The sequence below is a fragment of the Dermacentor variabilis genome, chromosome 6 (genome assembly GCF_050947875.1).
Source record: "Dermacentor variabilis isolate Ectoservices chromosome 6, ASM5094787v1, whole genome shotgun sequence".
Lineage (NCBI taxonomy): Eukaryota > Metazoa > Arthropoda > Arachnida > Ixodida > Ixodidae > Dermacentor > Dermacentor variabilis.
Window position 1 is genome coordinate 121,095,735 of NC_134573.1, and position 18,931 is coordinate 121,114,665.

At 46.4% G+C, this 18,931-nt stretch overlaps 1 protein-coding gene across 1 annotated transcript in view; it reads right to left on the minus strand.

The window, feature by feature from the left end:
• LOC142586277 (uncharacterized) overlaps nt 1–18,592 on the minus strand; it is a 28,644-nt gene extending 10,052 nt beyond the window's left edge. Inside the window, exons 1-3 of the mRNA XM_075697525.1 lie at nt 18,435–18,592; nt 16,001–16,801; nt 15,268–15,320 (exon numbers count right to left, since the gene is read on the minus strand). Of these exons, the coding sequence (XP_075553640.1) occupies nt 15,268–15,320; nt 16,001–16,801; nt 18,435–18,471 (891 nt within the window). The 5' untranslated portion in view covers nt 18,472–18,592. The remainder of the gene's footprint in view (nt 1–15,267; nt 15,321–16,000; nt 16,802–18,434) is intronic.
• Between the last annotated feature and the right edge of the window lie 339 nt (nt 18,593–18,931).

The following is an 18,931-nucleotide window of genomic DNA, read 5'->3' on the forward strand; positions in this document are numbered from 1 at the left end:
CGCACTAGAAATTTATCAAGCATGATAAGGCCCCGCGTGAGAGTGAGGGCGAAGTCTGGCGTCACCCGGGGCACTCTCGTCGTCAGAGAGCGGAGCGAGATAGCAGCGCCCTGGTGTGGCCCTGCAGCCGCTCCGGCCACTTAAGCCGTGGTCCGTTTATTTTTTGGCCGATAGTACATCGCACAGACAGGACGCTGTGTCAATGTTCGCTTAAAACAACATGAAACATCTGTTACGTCCGTTGGAGGGGCAAACTTGCCCGCTCACTGCCGAAGTTGCTCTTGGCATCCCGTTTATAAAGACGCCCAAGTTATTGGTAGAGGAGCCACGAAATGCGAGAGGGAAGTCGTTGAAGCTCACCAAATCCAAAAACACGGTAACTATCAGTGCGTGAGCGCACCTTCAGTGTCGCCATCTTGGAAAGAACTTGCTTTCTTGGAAAAATTCCGCCTTTAGAATGTGTAATTCACCGGTGTTCTTTTAAGGTTTTTATGCTTTTTTAACGGCTGCCTTGGATTGTATGGCCCATGCGCGTGTTGATTTTCTTTTCTTTTCGAACCAAGTGCTTCAATAAACTCTGTTGCTAGTGCCAGCGTGTGTGGTTGTCTTTCTCTCTTCTTGTGTACACGTCTTCGAAGGCTTGGTTTTCGTCGTTTGTTCGTAAAGCTATGTACCAACAGGCCCAGCGCCAGACTCTTCTACGTTATGTTAATATTTTTGTAATAACTTTAATGACGCAAAGAAGTTCATGCACATAAAAAATAATGAAGGATTTGACTTTGTCGTTATTCCTCATAGATCATTTGCACAAAAATTTATCCCTATCGAATAAATTACTCAGCCACAGCACATATTTCCTCGGCATTCCTGTTTCAGGTACGCATTGTTTGTGTCGTATTCGATGGAATGTGCTTGGCGACACCTTTTCCTTCAAAACAAGTAAACTTGATGCTTACGTGAGCATCGTTGTTTACCGGCCTGAAAAATAGCCGGCTGAGCTTTAAAGCTATTTTGACAGGTTGCACAAAAGGTGCTTAGGAAGGCAACCGGCAGAAACAGTTGCTGCCATTTGCCTTGAATATGTTGCTTCTTTATGGTATTACGGACTGATGTTGATTCCTCTGCGTCACAAAAATCCTTACTGTGGTATCGCTATTCACTGTAAGTTATGGAATTTAATATTTGGGGTTTTACGTCCCAAAACCACTTTCTGATTATGAGGCACGCCGTAGTGGAGGACTCCGGAAATTTTGACCACCTGGGGTTCTTTAACGTGCACCTAAATCTAAGCACACGGGTGTTTTCGCATTTCGCCCCCATCGAAGTTATGGAATTTAGGAAAAATAAATGATGACGAGGCAGATCCTCTAACTGCAGATGAGTAATCGAACATAGTGAAGTTCTCTTATGAATGCTGTACCTATAGGAACAGGCTTGTCGCGTAATGTTATTTCTATAAACAGTGAAGCCTGCTATCACTGCAGACAGGTGGCGCATAAAGGAAAAGGAATTCAATTGTAGAGGGTAACTGCAAAATCTTATGGCGCTTACCCTCTGCATTCTATAGCTCAGTGGACAATGGGGTACAAAGTTACTGTTTTTTGTGCAGTGAAAGTGTTTTACGTCCAGCGGTATTGTTTTCCGATATGTTGTTTCTGACGTAGGAGAATTTTCTGACATTTCCTCGTTCGGACGTTCGCTCAAGTGGTAGAATAAAATAGATTGGGGGGTTTTACGTCCTATAACCACGATCTGATTATGAGGCACGCCGTAGTGGGGGACTCCGGATTCATGTTGACCACCTTGGATTATTTAACCTGCACTAAAATCTAAGTAGACGGGTCTTTTTACATTTCGCCTACATCGAAATGCGGCCGCCGTGGCCTGGATTTCATCCCGCGACTTCGTGCCTAGAAGAGTGCTAGAAGTTGAATGCAAACAAGTAGCACGTTGCCGAGCAAGCGCGTTGTGCCAATGAGACCATTTATGACATTCGGTTGGGATGAGGTGATTCCTACATCGGTAAAGCGGGCTGCTACATCATTGAAAATTTTCGGGAGAACTGAAATTCGCTGTAGTCGGTAGCAAGCAAGAATCTAGCGCTACACTACAAAAATTATTGCGTCTGCTTACTTCAGTAAGGCTGTAAATTATCAATATATGAAAGCCATCACACACTGAGCGTATAATATAAGAAAGGTACAACATGCGCCAGCTTGAACCCAGGAAACCAGCTTCATATAGAACAATGTTAAGTTCTTTTGCAGTTGTTATACAGGGCGTTTCACGTAATTGTGCCAGGGATTTAAAAAAAACAGTTGTTATCCGCAGTTGTTTGAAACCAATGGCATATAGTTTGCCGTCATGAAGCACTCCTTAGAGTTTTTTTCATTTTTTTGCTGAATGGGTTAATTAACTAAACGAGTTATGCTGAATTTTTAATATTCAGTTGAGGGCCAAGTGCGCTCAGTCGTGTTGTAGACGGGGTTCAGAAACGACTGACCCAATTTTTCGTGGCAACTTACATGCTGCATGGCGATTTTTTTCGGCGTTTAAAGAAAGCCCGCGAAATAGAAAATAAAACAACGTGACTGCGCCCGTGCGCTATCGTACTGCAGCGCTCTCAACCGTGCGTCGAGCATATCGCTTATCAGGGACGACGGGGCTTCCTTTCCGTGTGCCACCCCAACAGATGCTGACACACTGCGAACCCGATGCCTATAGCCGCGGCCTCACTTCGCCACGGGTTCTTTCGCACGAACAGCGATTAAGAGCGCTGCAATAGAGGGTGCACTAGTGAATTTTCCGCAGGCTACATCTGGGAATATCTCGCGCTGTACTGCAAAGGGTTCCACTCAAGTCGCAGGCAAATTCGCTGCGAGAGGCAGCGCGCTAGTGTGATCTAAGCCCGTGATCAAGAAAACGGTGCCTGTGCCTCCCCTCCCCCTTTTCTCGTGGGTGTGATGAGCAAGACTGTCAAAGTAGCTGAGAGGGCGAGGGAGCGAAACTAAACTTTTGGGTATGGGAATAGTACCATAAGGTGACTATCAGGAGCTGCTGGTGAAGCAGGACTCAGGTGTCCTGCCACTGATACGGTAGTCTTTGTTGCGTCTGGGCTTGAGGCCAGCTTAGCTATTTTAAAGATGAAGGGATAGATGGCTTGCCAGCCTAATGCTTGGTCTACAGTGAAATGTCTAAGCTCGAGGACGCTACGGCGCCAGTCAAAGCTGTCCTTCACGGGGGACATTTGGGCAGTTGCCGCCCCGCCAACTCGAGTACATGGGTGTACCAGAACACGACCATCGAGGTGAGAGCAACAGCGTGGGCCGTCACGCTCGATGGGAAGACTACGGTGGGACGATGACCCAAATTAAATGGGTACAGGATGTGGAACTCTGGCTAACGGCCGAGCCTGGGTTGTGGCTCTGCAGGCCAGCGTGTGGTGCGGCGCCCAGTGTGAGCAAAGTGTCCTGGGAATGATGCCCGGCCCTGACTGAACCTTATAAGGTTGAGGGGTTACGGTGTGGCAGCTCATATGCATTTGAACATAATAAGGTTTTCCTGTCCAGTGCCATAGCTCCGCCTTTTCATAAGGGGTTCTCTTCTCGAAAGGGCGCCCTACAGACATTGAAAGGTATCTTTATTTTGCCGGTTCCCTAACGGTAAAATAGGTAAAAGTGGGTTTCCCGGCCTGGTGTTCGACCATTTTACGGGGACCTGAATGCTTAGGAATGACGTCCATATTTGGGAAATTGCCAGCATGAGGACCTGTAGGCATCCTCTTAACCGCAGCGTTGGCCTGAGGTAGAGCATCCGCCTCCTATAAAGGTGGTACTTGGTGTAAATCTCGGTACTGCCGGCAACCCACCCGTTTTAATAATGGGTAGAGATGTTCTCCAGCTTGGTTCTCAGTTACTTGTTGAGTTTTCACATCTCGAAAGGGGGCCCTAATAAGTCTACAAGGTCTCTAGGCATCTCTTGTCAAGCCGCACACGGTTACCTAGTAGATCATCAGCCGCAGCTGTTGGAGGCAGATGAGAGCTGTCGCCGTGTACCTCCAGGTATAATAGATACAAGTGCACTATTGGCCCTGTGCTTGGTCAATACGAGACCTCAACGCTTGGAAAGGACACCAAATTGATGGAAAATCACCGGAATAGTACCGGCAGTAATACTTTTTGAGTAGTTTGGGATCCGCCACGGTGGTTTAGCGGCTGTGATGGGTCACGCCTATGCCTGAGGTCACAAATTCGAACATTTGGACTGGGGCGAAATACAATAATGTCCGTGTGCCATCCATTGGGGGCACTTTAAATATCCTCTAGTGGCCAAAATCAATCCGCAATCACTGACTAGGGCGTGTCTCATAATCAAATTGTGGTTTTGGCACGTAAAGTACCTGAATTCCACTCGAGTAGCTTGGGGTTATGTTTATCTTGTTTCTTGCACAATAAGCACAGCGGTCTGTATGAACCACTTCCAAGCAACGCGCCGCTGGAAAGCCGGACGCCTCACCATGTGGTTCTTTGCGTCCGTCTTAAACCGGTGGGCTTCCGGCAGTGGTGATGGACCACGCAATTTCCGCAACCGGGCCTGGCGTCCAACCCACTGAACCTCATGCTGTATCCTTAGTCCTTGTACGTGTTAATTTGCGCCGCTATTCATATAGATATACACCAAAACATCAGTAGCTTCAGTACAGGCGGCTACATATGACGAGTCGTTGTATGTCTGCAGTTTGTGGCGGCACAGGCGGCGGCATGGAAGCTGATCGGATCGCTCTCCTGCCTCCGCGAGAATGAGAGAGGGCTGCGGCGGTGAGAGATAAGGCGACGTGTCCTAGATAGCAGGCCTATGCACTCTGATTTATGACGCCATGATACTTGGACCAAAATTTCCATCGCCAAGTCCCGCGTGACGAAAACGGGGACGTGAAAACCACCGCGGCTTACTTGGGAGCATCACCATTAGATATTGTGGCACTCGGGCATGGTAGCATGACGTCATGGGTCGCAGTGCACCGGCCTTGTGCTATCTAGATGGCGTTGGATAAGGGCCACCGAAAACACTACGACGTTGCTGTATCCCTTATGCAAGATATCACGTTTATGAAAACGCACGGAGTGTTGAAGGAACTAAAAAGAAAATGATTAAAATTTATCATTTTCTTAGTTCAATTAAGAACTGCAGATAAATTCCCTTGTGATGCCATTGATGTCCTAACTAGTTGGTTTCTTATGGTATGACTACACACACACACACACACACACACACAAACACACGCGCGCACGCACGCACGCACACACACACACACACACACACACACACACACACACACACACACACACACACACACACACACACACACACACACACACACACACACACACACACACACACACACACACACACACACACACACACACACACACACACGCACATACACACACACACACACACACACACACACACACACACACACACACGCACGCACGCACGCACATACACACACACACACATATATATATATATATATATATATATATATATATATATATATATATATATATATATATAACATACAATAGGTATAGTGCAAGTTCCCAACGGCACACCCTACCACACCACACCACGCCATACTGGACACTAGTCCATATGGACACAATTGTTTTCTGTCACAGTGACAGTAAACAATTGCGTCAACACGCGCGCGCACGCAGGCATACGCACACGCACTCACACAACGTAATGTATCACGCGAAAAAATTGTGTAGTGACTAGGGCTTTAAACAAATATTTCAAATTCTTCCAAAAAATTCAGCATGTCGCGCTCTTGAACCATTCGGCCATATTATAGTTACTCTTGGCTCGAATCGGGCTTGGGAAGCGAAGAAAGACAGAAGAAGTGAATACATTTCAGTAAACATCAAAGAAAGTTCCGCCTGTCTCCGATTCACACATAAATGCGGGATCCACAAATTTTTTTAAAGGGACAATATTTTTGCGGTGAGAATAATTTTGTATTCTTCGTGATATGATATCTATGGCATCCGATATATACGCTGAGTCTGCGCATTGTGCAAGACTCTGCACATATTGTCGAGCTATAAATATGCGTCGCAGCGTCCATGGTGTTCGACTTCTTCCTGCACATTTCCGCTGGGTACTGATTTCGAGCCGCAGATACGCTAGTGGGCGAAGTTTGTTGTTTTACAGTGAAGCTGTCAGGGGGAGTTTCGCCGCCGTTTTCGTGCGGCTGTGGGCTACGTATCAAATGTCAACAACCGCCAGCAACGCAACCTAAATTAGAATTTTTCAATTGCTTATAAAATAAAGGTATATCTTGTGTATATACCTCACTCGAATAGACAACTTCATTGCGTGGTTTCTTTAGCCAGTGATCCATCTTTTTTTCCTTGTCGCTCTGCGTTACCGGTTCCACGTTTGAGGTCAGCTACGACAGTGAACGCTAACGGTGTCATGCAGCAACGCAGCCTACGAAGAAGCCTCAAACTGGCTGTAGTGATGGCGAGGTTTTATTGTGGAATCAATCAAAAACCAGACCCCTGTACACTTCCGAAAGTTGTCAGAACAGCTTCGCTCTGCTTGATGTATTAGTTGCTCAGGATGGCATACATTAGCGAAGAGTTCTTGTAGCGAAGCTTTTAAGGGCTACTTCCCCCACTATCATGTCCGCGTGTATGAAAAAGATCCCGAAGATAGTGCAATAACGGGCCGACCTGCGGCGGAGGTGAGCAGGCGTTAAGCACTCCCCATACGTGGACCCATCGCGAAGATTGTGCAATGCCGGGCCGACCCGCGGCTGAGGTGCAGGTCGCCATTAAGGAGCCCACATACACAGCTTCGCTGGTCATCCTTCGTCACAAAGTAGCAGGGCACTGCTCTGTATGTTTATCGGCGCCCCAATAAGATGGCTACACACCACCTGTACGACTGCGTTCACACTGAGCTCGTGTCTAGGGCTCAAGCGTGTGCGCCACTCGGGTGTCCGCGCGCCAAGTGAGAGACGCATTCCAAACATGGAAGGCGGCGAAGGGCCGATCGTGATTCTGTTCCTGTACGTGAATAAATAGTTGTGCCCCAGTATAAAAGATACAACTGGCGACGAGCGTGTGGATCGTGGACGCAGCACCAGCCTGGTGAAAACATCAAATCCAGATGCAAACAAGCAAGTGGTTATGCTCCCACATAACAATACTGGAACTACGTGGCCTTCCCATGCAAACGCACAGATATGGCGACGTTCAGGAAGGTGGGGGCATGCAACCACAAAGAGTCCTGGCTCTCGTACACAGAACGGTTCCATGCGTTCTTTAGCGCAAACGACATTGAAGAAGACAAAAAAAGAAGTGGATATTTTTGTCGAGTGTCGGAAACCAGTACATACGCCACCCCCCGCAGCTTGTTGGCACCGGCGAAGCCGAAAGAAGTACAAGGAACTAATGGTGACTTTGAACAGCCACTTCAATCCGCCGCTGTCGGAAATACCCGATAGCTTTCGATTCAACACGCGAACTCAACTTCAAAATGAAAGCGTCACGGTTCTCGTCGTTGAACTTCGGCATATTGCGGAAAACTGCAACTTCGGCAAAGCTCTCAATCGCATGCTGAGAAACCGCCTTGTGTGTGGAATACGAGACAAGACCGTGCAGCCGAGCCTTTTAGTGGAAAAGAACCTTACATTGGAAAATACAATTGACATCGCGAAAACATCGGACGCAGTGGAGCGAAACGCAAAGGAACTTCAGAAACGTCTCTCAGAATTACCCATTTATCAAATGCAAAAAGGCGCCACTAAGTAATTCAAGTACCACCATAAGAAGTGTCGTTCTGTATCAAGCGGACAGAAAAATCCAGGAATAAAACCAAAAGGGAAAGACAAGTCCGGATCCCAAGGAAAAATTAGACCCTGCATTCGCCGTGGAGGACATGACCACAAACCACCAGATTGCAAGCACATCAACATCAAGTGTTACAATTGTGACAAGGTGGGACATCTGGCGAGCTGCCGTCTTTCCAACATTGACAAGGCAAGAAACCAGTCAGGTCAAGGTAACAGACTCGAACCAGGTAACGATCCAACCGTGTACTTTCGGCATTCACTGGAAACGAATTGTGCTCTAGACCCCATCACAGTAACATTCAAGGTGGATGGAGCATCACTGGTGATGGACTTAGACTCTGGGTCACCGGTATCTATAATCTCGGAATACACAAAATCAACCAACGTTCGCTACCCCGGCTAGTGGCAACATACGTCAAGCTAAAAGGCATCCGTGAGGCCATCCTTGTGTTTGGTTCCCTACGTTTAGACGTATGTTTATGCGAGACTATGAGTGAACGGACACTCTTGGTAGTTGGTTGCAAAAGCCCAAACTTGCGTGGCCGGGAATGGTTGTCAACATTCAACCATCTACCGGGGCAGGTGAACACGACACAGCTGGTAGAAAGGGCAACAGAGCTCGTGGTGTAAAACATGCCGCGAGAGTTTGAAGACAAGTATAGCCCAGGTTGTGGAGCACTCAAAGGACCTCCAGTTCATGTAGAGCTTCGACCCTACGCTCAGCCGCAGTACTACCGAGCACGCTGTGTACCTTATGCACTGCGAGAGAAAATGGATCATGAAATTAAACGATTCGAAGACGAATGAATCAATGCTTCTGTTAGTTGATCACCCAGTATAGGCCTCTCCCATAGTGCCAGTGCTGAAAGCAGATAGAGAAAGCGTCAGGATTTGTGGGAACTACAAGTTGAGCGTGAATTCTACAGTGATTACAACCCAGTACCCACTCCCAAAAATTGAAGACATTTTCGCGTCATTGCAAGGTGGAGTCAAGTTCATGAAGCTAGACTTCAAGGAAGCCTACAGTCAGGTGCCTGTGGATGAGGAGACAAGCAAATTTCTGGTCATTAATGCACACAGAGGTCCCTTCGCATACAACCGCCTAGCCTTTGGTGTGGCATCAGCTCCGGCACTCTTCCAAATAAGAATAGAATAAAGCCTGCAAGGAATCCCACAAACCTCCGTTTAAGTAGATGATGTCCTCATGCCTACCAGGACTTATGAATAACATCTGCCGGGTCTCCAAACAGTCCTAAATAGGATCAAACAATCAGGTCTCAAGCTGAGACAGAAGTGTGGGTTTCTTAAACCATCACTTGTGCACTTGGGTTGGGAGATCAGTCCAGCTGCACTTCGTCTTGCTAAGAAGAACACAGAAGCCATCATCGAAGCACCAGAACCAAAAGATGTAGTGGAACTAGAATCCTATATTGAACTCCTCTAGTACGACGGAAAGTTCCTACCGAACATGTCGACGCTACTTGCACTCTTGTATGCAATGTTATCGCAGAACACCCATTGGAGATAGACAGGTGAAGAACGAGACGCCTTTACCAAGAAAAAACAAGGCATTATGGAAGCAGCGATTATGCACCCACTACGATCCATCAAAGGATCTCGTACTCGCTTGTGATGCCTCACCCTATGGTGTAGGTGCAGTACTGTCGCATCGGCAAGATGGGGTGGAGTCACCACTGGCATTTGTATTTCTTACCCTCACGCGAGGATAACGAAACTATTCACAACTAGAAATGGAAGCTGTTGTCATAATATTTGGTGTCACACGATTCGAAGGCTATCTTATGTGCCATCGTTTTGTTCTAACGACTGATCACAAACAATTGGTGGGGTTCTTTAGAGCAGACAAGGCAATCCCAGCCGTGACTGCATCAAGAATTCAACGCTGGGCTTTACCCTTGGAGATTACAACTACAGAATGGAGCACCGACCGGGACGCCTTAATGGGAATGCAGGTACCATGAGAAGGCTGCCGCTAAAGACGTTGTACTAATATCCAGCAGAACCACCAGAGCTGGTAAATTCAATCTACTACCTAGAAAAGCTGACAATTTTTCAGAGAAGCAACTGCAAGATCTCACGAACAGTGACCAGAACCTAAGTCAGGTTTTACAATGGGTAAAGAACGGTTGGCCACAGAGCATTCCAGACAAGTCGCTACAACCATTCTGGAACAGACGGGATGAACTGAGTGGGCATCGGAATCTTCTATACAGGGGAAACCACGTGATTGTGCCACTTCCTACCCGCCAGTGTATCCTTAAGCTGCTCCATGAAGCTCAGCAGGGTGCAGTAGTCATGAAAGGTATGGCAAGATCCCTTGTCTGGTGGCCTGACATGGATGTCAAAACAGAGCACTGCTCTCGACGGTGTCCACAGTGCATTCAAAATTCTCCAATGCCACCTAAAGCAGAACCAGTGTCCTGGCTAGAACAGCAGGGTTGATGGGAGTGTTTGCACTTGGACTATGCTGGACGTTACTAGGGAAAAATGCTTCGTGTAGTAATTGATGCAAAGTCAAAGTGACTAATTGTTCATTGTATGAAATGCCACTCCTGAGAAAACGGTGGAATACCTGCGTGAAATTTTTGCGAAGTTTGTGTTGCCGAGGTGTCGCAGAAAATGTAACACCATTGAATGGTCAGCCCTTCCAAGAATTTGTTGAAAGAAATGGAATCAAGCATCTGCGAACTGCTGCTTTCCATCCGGCATCAAATGGCTTGGCAGAACGAGTGGTCCGCACAGTGAACGGCAGCCTCAAAAAGATGGAAGGAGGAGACCTCAAGCTCCGGCTTGCTGAATGGCTGCTCACGTACCACTGAATGCCTCGTCCGAATGGAACGTCTCCAGCAGACCAGATGCTCAGTTATTCTATCAAGGCAAGGCTCGACCTTGTTATTCCCAAGAAGGGTGATGACAAGGCTATTACACACTCCCAGCAGTGGCCTAGTTCTAAGGAACGCAGACCATGCTACAAGAAGGGCGATAAGGTACTTCGCAACTTTTGGCAGAGGATGAAAATGGTGGCTTGGTGACATTGACGACACTAGCGGATGAACCATGGTAACAGTGTCAACTCCACAGACACTTACGCCGCCACGATGGCCAAATCAAGCGACGTTCTACACGGGCTCGAAATCAACTGGAACAACACCCTGCAGTCAGAACAACCTGTAACCACGCACGGAGTGACATGCCCGCCGTGGAGACTGGAGGGAGAGTGCAAATTTCAAGACGTCCCCCTCGAACTATCCGAAAGCCTACGATATATACATAGCCTGCTTTCATTAAGAATTAAGAAAGGAGGAGTGACTGCTGTGTATGTTTATCTGCCTCTCTATAAGATGACGCCACACCACCAGCGCACTGCGCTCCCACTAAGCTCAAGTGCCCGGGGCTCGGGCGTCTGCGCTGCTTGGGTGTCCGTGCGTCAAGTGAGAGACGCATTCCAACCATGGAAGCCTGCGCACGGCCGATCGTGGTTCTGTACCTACGGGCGAATAAATAGTTGTATCCCAGTATAAAGGATGCAAGAGGCGCTGAGTTTTTTTCTTTGCCATGTGGTGAGGGCGAAGATGGCTGATGAGCAGGACTAGGATTAACGGCGTGACGACGGCGGCGTACCGCAAGAACGAACAGTTTTGAGCTTTGAAATTCAGCCGCAGTAAAACTATTCTTCACGGATGTACAGGTGCGATACCAATCATTCCTTCAAATGTGCGAGGAACTGCCATGTGCGTATATAATGGCCCACGGTTTCCTTGCGAGACATTGTTGTGTGATGGCTGCAAGGTATTGAAGATGTGGCTTCTGAACAAAAATAAATCTTTGGTCAAGCAGCAGTGTTGCTGAGACCGTCCCTCCCACCAAGTGGCGGAGATTTTGTTTTCTGTTGTTATGAATGAATAAATAAGTGTAAAGAAGGAATTGTTGAAGTGTACTATACTTTCGTTATAGTGACTTTCGTGCTCATACAATTCTCCCATTACTTTTTAGGGCTTCGTGTATGGCCCCGCGGCCAACAGTAACTGCAATGGTGTCACGTTGACAACATGGTGCTTCATAGCTTACCGACCAGGAAGAGGGCCCTCTCTTAACACGTTTTATCTTTTCTATCACCTAGGAAATTTCTCGCACGGCCGACTAAAAGAAGACAAGAGACCCGGCTGTCCACAGTTCTTAACAGATTGATGTAGTAGTGCGCGATCCTCATGTCCATAAATATAGAAAATTGCTTGTTGGCCAAGTTCTTGTGCTTCACCGCACTGCACCAGCGTAACTCAATGGGCAGCATATTCAGAACTTATATTTGAGCGCTTTTCCAGTGTTTCAACGAGTTTTTGCTAGCATTACCGAGAGGTTACTTCCTTGCAATACCACACGCGTTTACGACATTTAGACGGCACTTTGCACTGCGTTATACGAGTATTTTCATCTGGACCAATACACTTCTGCAACGTAGCATTAAGTACCGGCTAAGTGCCATAAATACGCATTTTATAAGTAGGAGTACTTTTTCAACATTCCTATTTGAAGCTTGTAGAAACTCGCCAGATATGTTAAAATACGTATCTATTTTATGGAAATGCTGCCCGTCAGGTTACGCTGGCTTATTGCAGCGAAGTTCAACTGATTGCCAAGGGAAATGTCATAAATTCCTGGGTATGGCAAAGAAACGCACCCATGCACAAAAAAAAACAATAAAAACCCCGGTGATGTTACCGGGTAGAGTGATTCATCAAGGCTGGCATGAGACTATACAGTATGCCTGTCATTTGGCCGCCCCTACGCGGACATTTATTCTCTTAAACACTGCAGCTAATTTAACATTTCATTTTACTGTATTTTGACACGCAGCTTTGGGGTCTAGGTAGGAACGTGGACACTACTTGGAAGGCCAACTCAGAGGTGCAAAGTGGTACCATGGTAACACAGGCCTTGGAGAACCCGCACTGAAGTCGGAGCAGGCAGAACCACAGAAACGTTATCCAGCAGTAAGTGGCCAAGACTTTTACGATAACTTCCGCCACAGTTCCTTACCGTTATTTGCGCAGAGCTGGAAAGAAAAATACGAATGGGACAGAGTCAAAGGAACACCGTGCTCAACTGTCCAGGTCCCTCGACATACAGGGTGCTTCAGCGAACACTTTCAAAAATCTTTAAAAGGTGCCTGTGGCATATATCACAATTCAAGTTCATGAACTGGTTCACTCGAAGCGGCGGACAATACTTGCACAAAAATCGAGATGCAATATCGACTAATTAATAACAATGCACTAATTACGTTTCTAACTAATTACATTATGGCCCATATTGCAATTTACAAATTGTAGCCGTGGAGTTCGCAAGGCGGATCCACTTGGAAAGAATTTTCGAGATGGCACCAGTTTCAACATACAGATTCCCGAACTTTGCGGAGAAATGCATTGGTGTTCCAGTTAATTTGTTAAAAAAACGTCGTTTCATGCACTGAAGCACTCAAGGAACTGGCACGCCTATGCATTTCAATTCAATTCTTTTTCAATTCAATTCTCTATTTGCAGACATAGAACATGCAGAAATACCAAAACTGGTTGGACCCATAGCCACAGGCTAGTTGCGGGTCCAATGAAAAATCAGTAACAGTTGCAAGTACAAAGCAAGATACATCACGTGCGTACACGTATTTGTCGCATGCCATTAAATTGCACGAGCGTACATAATGAAATGCGAAACAGTGATAAGCATGTTATACTATTAAACATTTCGAAGTAAAAACATAATACACCAGTTAGGAGGATTGCAGGCAAGTTCCTGCATTGTTATGAACATACGTTATTAATCTCGACAAAATCGAAACACTAATTAGATATGTTCAGCAGGTTTCAGCGAGTTACTAAAGAAAAGAAAGGACATCATGATTGCTCACATTGAAAAGCACTATTGAGGCTAAGCAAGTATTTCTTAAGCACGGAGGAAAAATTATGCGCTTGTTTTATGTGCACCGCAAAGCTCAAGAATTTGTATCTCGAAACTTGTGTCGTCCTGAGAATTCGTTCCAAGGAGATCCGCCTTGCGGAGCCCAGTGCTAGAATTTGTAAATTGCAATATGGGTCGTACGATATTTAGCTAAAAAGTTAATTAGTGGATTCTTGTTAATTAGCCGATTTTGCTTTTCAATTTTTTGTGCAAGTAGTGTCCACCGCTTCGAGTAGAGCGGCTCATAAACTAAAATTGAGCTATCTCCCACAGGCAACCTTTAAAAAATTTTGAAAGTGTTCGCTGAAACACCCTGTATATGTAGCTTCAAAAACGAAATGCCGAGTTCGTTTGGGACGAAAACAAAACTTGGGCATTGCTTCAAAAGAATGCAACCCTGCTTTGCGACAGGCAAATCCAGTGGTTATGCTTTGCGTTTTGGTTATGTTTTACAGCACGAACTCCCTAGTGAGTGATGCTGGGGTAGAGAAATGAAAAACAATATAGATTGGTAACGCGAAAAAAGATTTTTTTTTGTAGTTCAGAGTTAGCTTGCAAACACGCTAGCGCTCATTACACTGAAAGCAGCACCATAAGTCGCAGCTACTTTATTCCGATGTCCTGATTTTACACTGCATGACAGATCTTTTGTAATTATGCTAAGAATATATAGTTCATTCTTCTACCCGCCGCAGTTGCTTAGCGGCTTTGCAGTTGCGCTACTAAGCACGTGGTCACGGGAGCAAATCTCCGCCAGGGCGGTAGCATTTTAATGGGGCGACATGCAAGAACGTCCATGTACTGTGCATTGGGTGCACGATAAAGAACCCTAGGTGGTCGAAACTAATCCACAGTCCCCCCCACTACGACGTGCCTCATAATACTATCGTGGTTTTGGCACGTAAAACCCCAGAATTTAATTTAATTATATTGTTTACTAAAACCAAGCAAGCAGTCGGGTAAAATGATTCACTAATTGATTAATGTTCATGGGTAGGAAAGCTACTGAGACCACATAGCTTCGGAAAAATGATTATACGGTTTTCACCATACTATTAGGCTTACTGACCAGCGTTTGATTGTGGTAAGAAAGGGCTCAAAGAGAAAATATTGTTTGTACATGGGTCATGCTCAAGCTACGTCGGCAGTAGATCATGTAAGATAAAATATTCTGTCGTGAGTATGTAGAAGTGCTAGAAAGTCATGGTTTTATTACTTTTTGTGGTAAACTTGTGAAAAGGATGTATCTGCTGCTCCCTGACCTTGCAAGGGCCGCAATGCCTCTAGTCGCTTGAATGAAGGCAACAAGAACGTACTTTGAGACACTAAATTCAAGCAGATATAATTTTATTTTAGATACATTTTCTTCAAGTGACTGTGTTGACTAATCTGAAGAAATATTGTCTTGGGTTTGGAAACGCTTAAAGTCGGACGTGTTCCTGTACTTGGTTGGTGACTTCGGGTGCGCGCTGGTGTACCACTGTAAGTGAATTGAAAACAAGAAAAAGAAGTTAGTACGCCATCGTTATACTTTGCGTCAAATGAAGTAAAGCGACAGGACATGCAGCGACAGCATCAAGGGAGACTGGCGGCGGGAGAAATAATATCAGTAAAGTTACTCCTGGCACAATTCAGAGGTAAGACAAAAAATACACAGAATTTTTTAGTACTGATCCGATATGGTTAGATCTTAGATGTGTGACATTACCTAAATACTGTGCGCCAGAATTTATGGCTAGAGAAACGCAGGTGTTACACAGCACGCGACACGTACAAGCTTATACGCATGCCAGTAAAACTTTCACAGTAAATCTTTGTCTGTCAATTATGTAGTATTATACAGCGTTAATCATTTTAGCCGGCCACCTCTTTTTATTACCAGTTGCTAGATTCAATTATTTTTTCGGGGTGCTTGAGATTTCAGCAAAGAATGTAGGACCACATTTAGCGGCTTTCGACAACAAGTGAGAACTGGGTCCCTTGTGTTAACGAGTTGGTGAAAGCAAAGGCGAGGTTAAAGGGGAAAGTATTCGTTGTTAGCGCGTTGTATTTAGAAGAGTCCCAAGCGATTTTAATATCACAGCGTTGTTTTGGCACGAGGAACGAGGTATGAAGGCAAGGAGTCTTGTAACGAGCTGTCTAGCGTATGTTATAACGTACCTGCGGTTGTGACGGGCTCGATGACTGCGGTGTTGGTCACTTCAGTGACGGTGTGGATTGGTTCTGGTTTTGGCACTGGGACTGGGAATGGCTGTGGGACTGGCACGTCAACTGGGAATGGCTGTGGGACCGGGACTGGGCGTGGAACTGGGACTGGACGTGGGACTGGGTAGGGGGCCGGCACCAGGCGCTGGCGCACTACACCAATGTAGACACCCTCGGAAAGGGGAAGGCGGGAGGTGGGCTCAGTGATGAGGCGGAGGTCGCCGGGAAATTTCCTGGGGGCTCCAAGTCCAACAGAAAATGAGCCGAAGCCTCCGAAGGGGCTTCCAAAGCTGCCAAATCCGCTGAGTGGGCTTCCAAAGCCGAAGCTACCGATGGAGCTGAGACCTCCAAGTGGGCTGCCGAAGCCTCCGAGCAATCCTCCGTAGCCGGAACCAAGGAGACCAGGGTAGCCGAGACCACTCAGACCGCCCAGACCGAGCAGACGAGTGCTGCCCAGTCCACCGCCGTAAAGGCCAGAAAGACCAGAGCCCAGCAGTCCACCGCCGTAAAGGCCAGAAAGACCAGAGCCCAGGAGGCCACCGCCGTAGAGGCCAGAAAGACCAGAGCCAAAACCACCGCCGTAGAGACCAGAAAGACCATAGCCTAGACCGCCCCCGTAGAGGCCAGAGAGACCAGAGCCGAGAAGGCCACCTCCGTAGAGGCCAGAGCCGAAGCCTCCGCCATACAGACCGGCACCGCCGAAGCCAGAGCCGTAGAGACCAGAGCGGAAAAGGCCGAAAGCCTCAGCGTGGATGCCTGCAGTATGGTGACAAAACATAGAAAAGGTTTATTTGCTACGGTACTGGGCCACATAAGGTTAAAGAAACGCGAGTGGACGTTTTGAAGTTAATAAGATCAGTATACGCTCTACCTTTAAAGGTAGGCAATAGACTAGCTGCAGCTGCTATTGGGGTAACATCGACACTTAGGTAACATTGCCTTTCGAATCGCTGACGCTGTCTGCAAGTACCTTTCACGCGCGTATCACACCTAATAATTAATAATGATTGCAATTAAAGAATTAAACCTTATTTTACTCTTGTCTAGAAACCTCGGTAAGTCCACGTGGAAGCGATGTCTTACGGAGTCTACCTTTCATTCAGTTTCGAGCCTTACCACGCGCACTCAGCTTAACAACAATACATGCAGACTGATTTTGTTTAAAGTTAAACAGTATGTACTAATTCGGTGAACTTAAGTCGTTTCATTTCATAACGGAACAAAACCTAGCTATAGATTATTCAAAGTCATTGTAGTTATATGGAACTAAGAACCTAGATCGCACTTTCACTTCCGTTAGTATTTGCTTTGATAAGATACAATGCTTGTCCTAATGTCTACGTTACAGATACGCATGCTGCAGGTAATTCTTTACTTTACATTTTTTTGCTTTCTTTCTGGTTACACTGACAGTTGTATCAACTGCGAATATTATCAGCGGGTATGAACTGCCAGTCCTGCTTATGTTTAGGTTTCTCTAAGAAAGGACAACGACACGTCGAAAATTTTACTGACGCTGAACGAGTGCCAAGGACACCAAGTTATATAAAAACCACATGCAAATGTTAAATCATTGCGACATTGCGATAATTAAAGTGGTACTAATTGTGCCTCAGCAAATTATGACGACAAACGTAGTGTCGGTGTGATTTTTCAGTTTGGATATCAGCGACATGACGAACATGCACACCAGGACAATGTCCGAGTCCGAAATATTAAGGAGTTCTAAGCCGATGGCGCTGAACCTGCACTGACATTTTGCGTGCATGGATATGTACCTAACGGTTTCTTCTCACATACCGGTCTGTCATACGGACTACACTAAAATAGATAAGTCTTAAGCGCACTGACAGACTTTCTGATCACGGCAAAGTCGGGATTCTTTAAGTGCAGCTTGCCCGTATTGCTAGCTGTAATAAAAGTTTTATAAACGACCTTGCTCTTCAAATGGGCTTTTAAACAGTCAATATGATTTCAACTAGTTAAAGACGCAGCTAAAATTATGCTCATCTGACCAGCCCAGGTTTTTCAGACGCGGGGGCCATGACTGGGATTTGCGGTAAACAATTGCCTGCTTAATCGTCTCGGTTGCAGTTCATAATTCGACGTATTCAGTAAGATCAGTGAAAAAATTACGCGAGATTTCTATAGAAGCTGTATTACATTATAATGATTTATAGTAAAATATGCCGAATTATTGAACTGCACACAAAGACGTTTGCTTCACAGGATCTTCAGAGCGTTCAGGGCAGGCGGAAGATAATTGCAGCGTTACGGGCGTTACGCAAAAGCAAGAGTCGGCGTCGGGTGCCCCCGCTTTGGAAAAATTGGGCTTAGGGCTTCCGCGGAGCTACCGCAGGAGCGACGGGAGTAAACTCGGCAAAATTACCCAGGGAGATGAGGGCGACAGCGACGAAGAGCTTCATGGTTGCTTTGGCGATGCGACCTCCTGCCGGTGTATGTTTCTGCTGCCGCTCGGGAAAGGTGGTTTGTCAAGTGCGCGGCGGCGCCTTTTGTACCCCCTGCCCTCGGGCTGGCGGCGATGCGGATGTCGTTGGTCGTGGGCTGGGCGCCGAGCTGAGCGCAGCGAGGCATTGTTTCTTCAACAATCCTGCTCGGAAAGTCCTGCGACAAAAGAAATGAAAAAAGAGGAAAATTTATCGATTTTGCTGCTCTTAGCATTTTCACTGGCTCTGCTCGGCTTGAAACGAGCCGACGGTGGCAGCTGCATGAGAAATTGTCTGCTGCCTCCTCTCTGCTCTGTAGCTATTGTAAAACGGCAATGATTTCTGTAACGAACAATGTCGCGAGAGTCGAGAAAAATGTTTGCCCTCTTTCGTTCGTAAATTTCGTGTGTTGCATCTCTTTCGAGTGAGAAACTTGCCA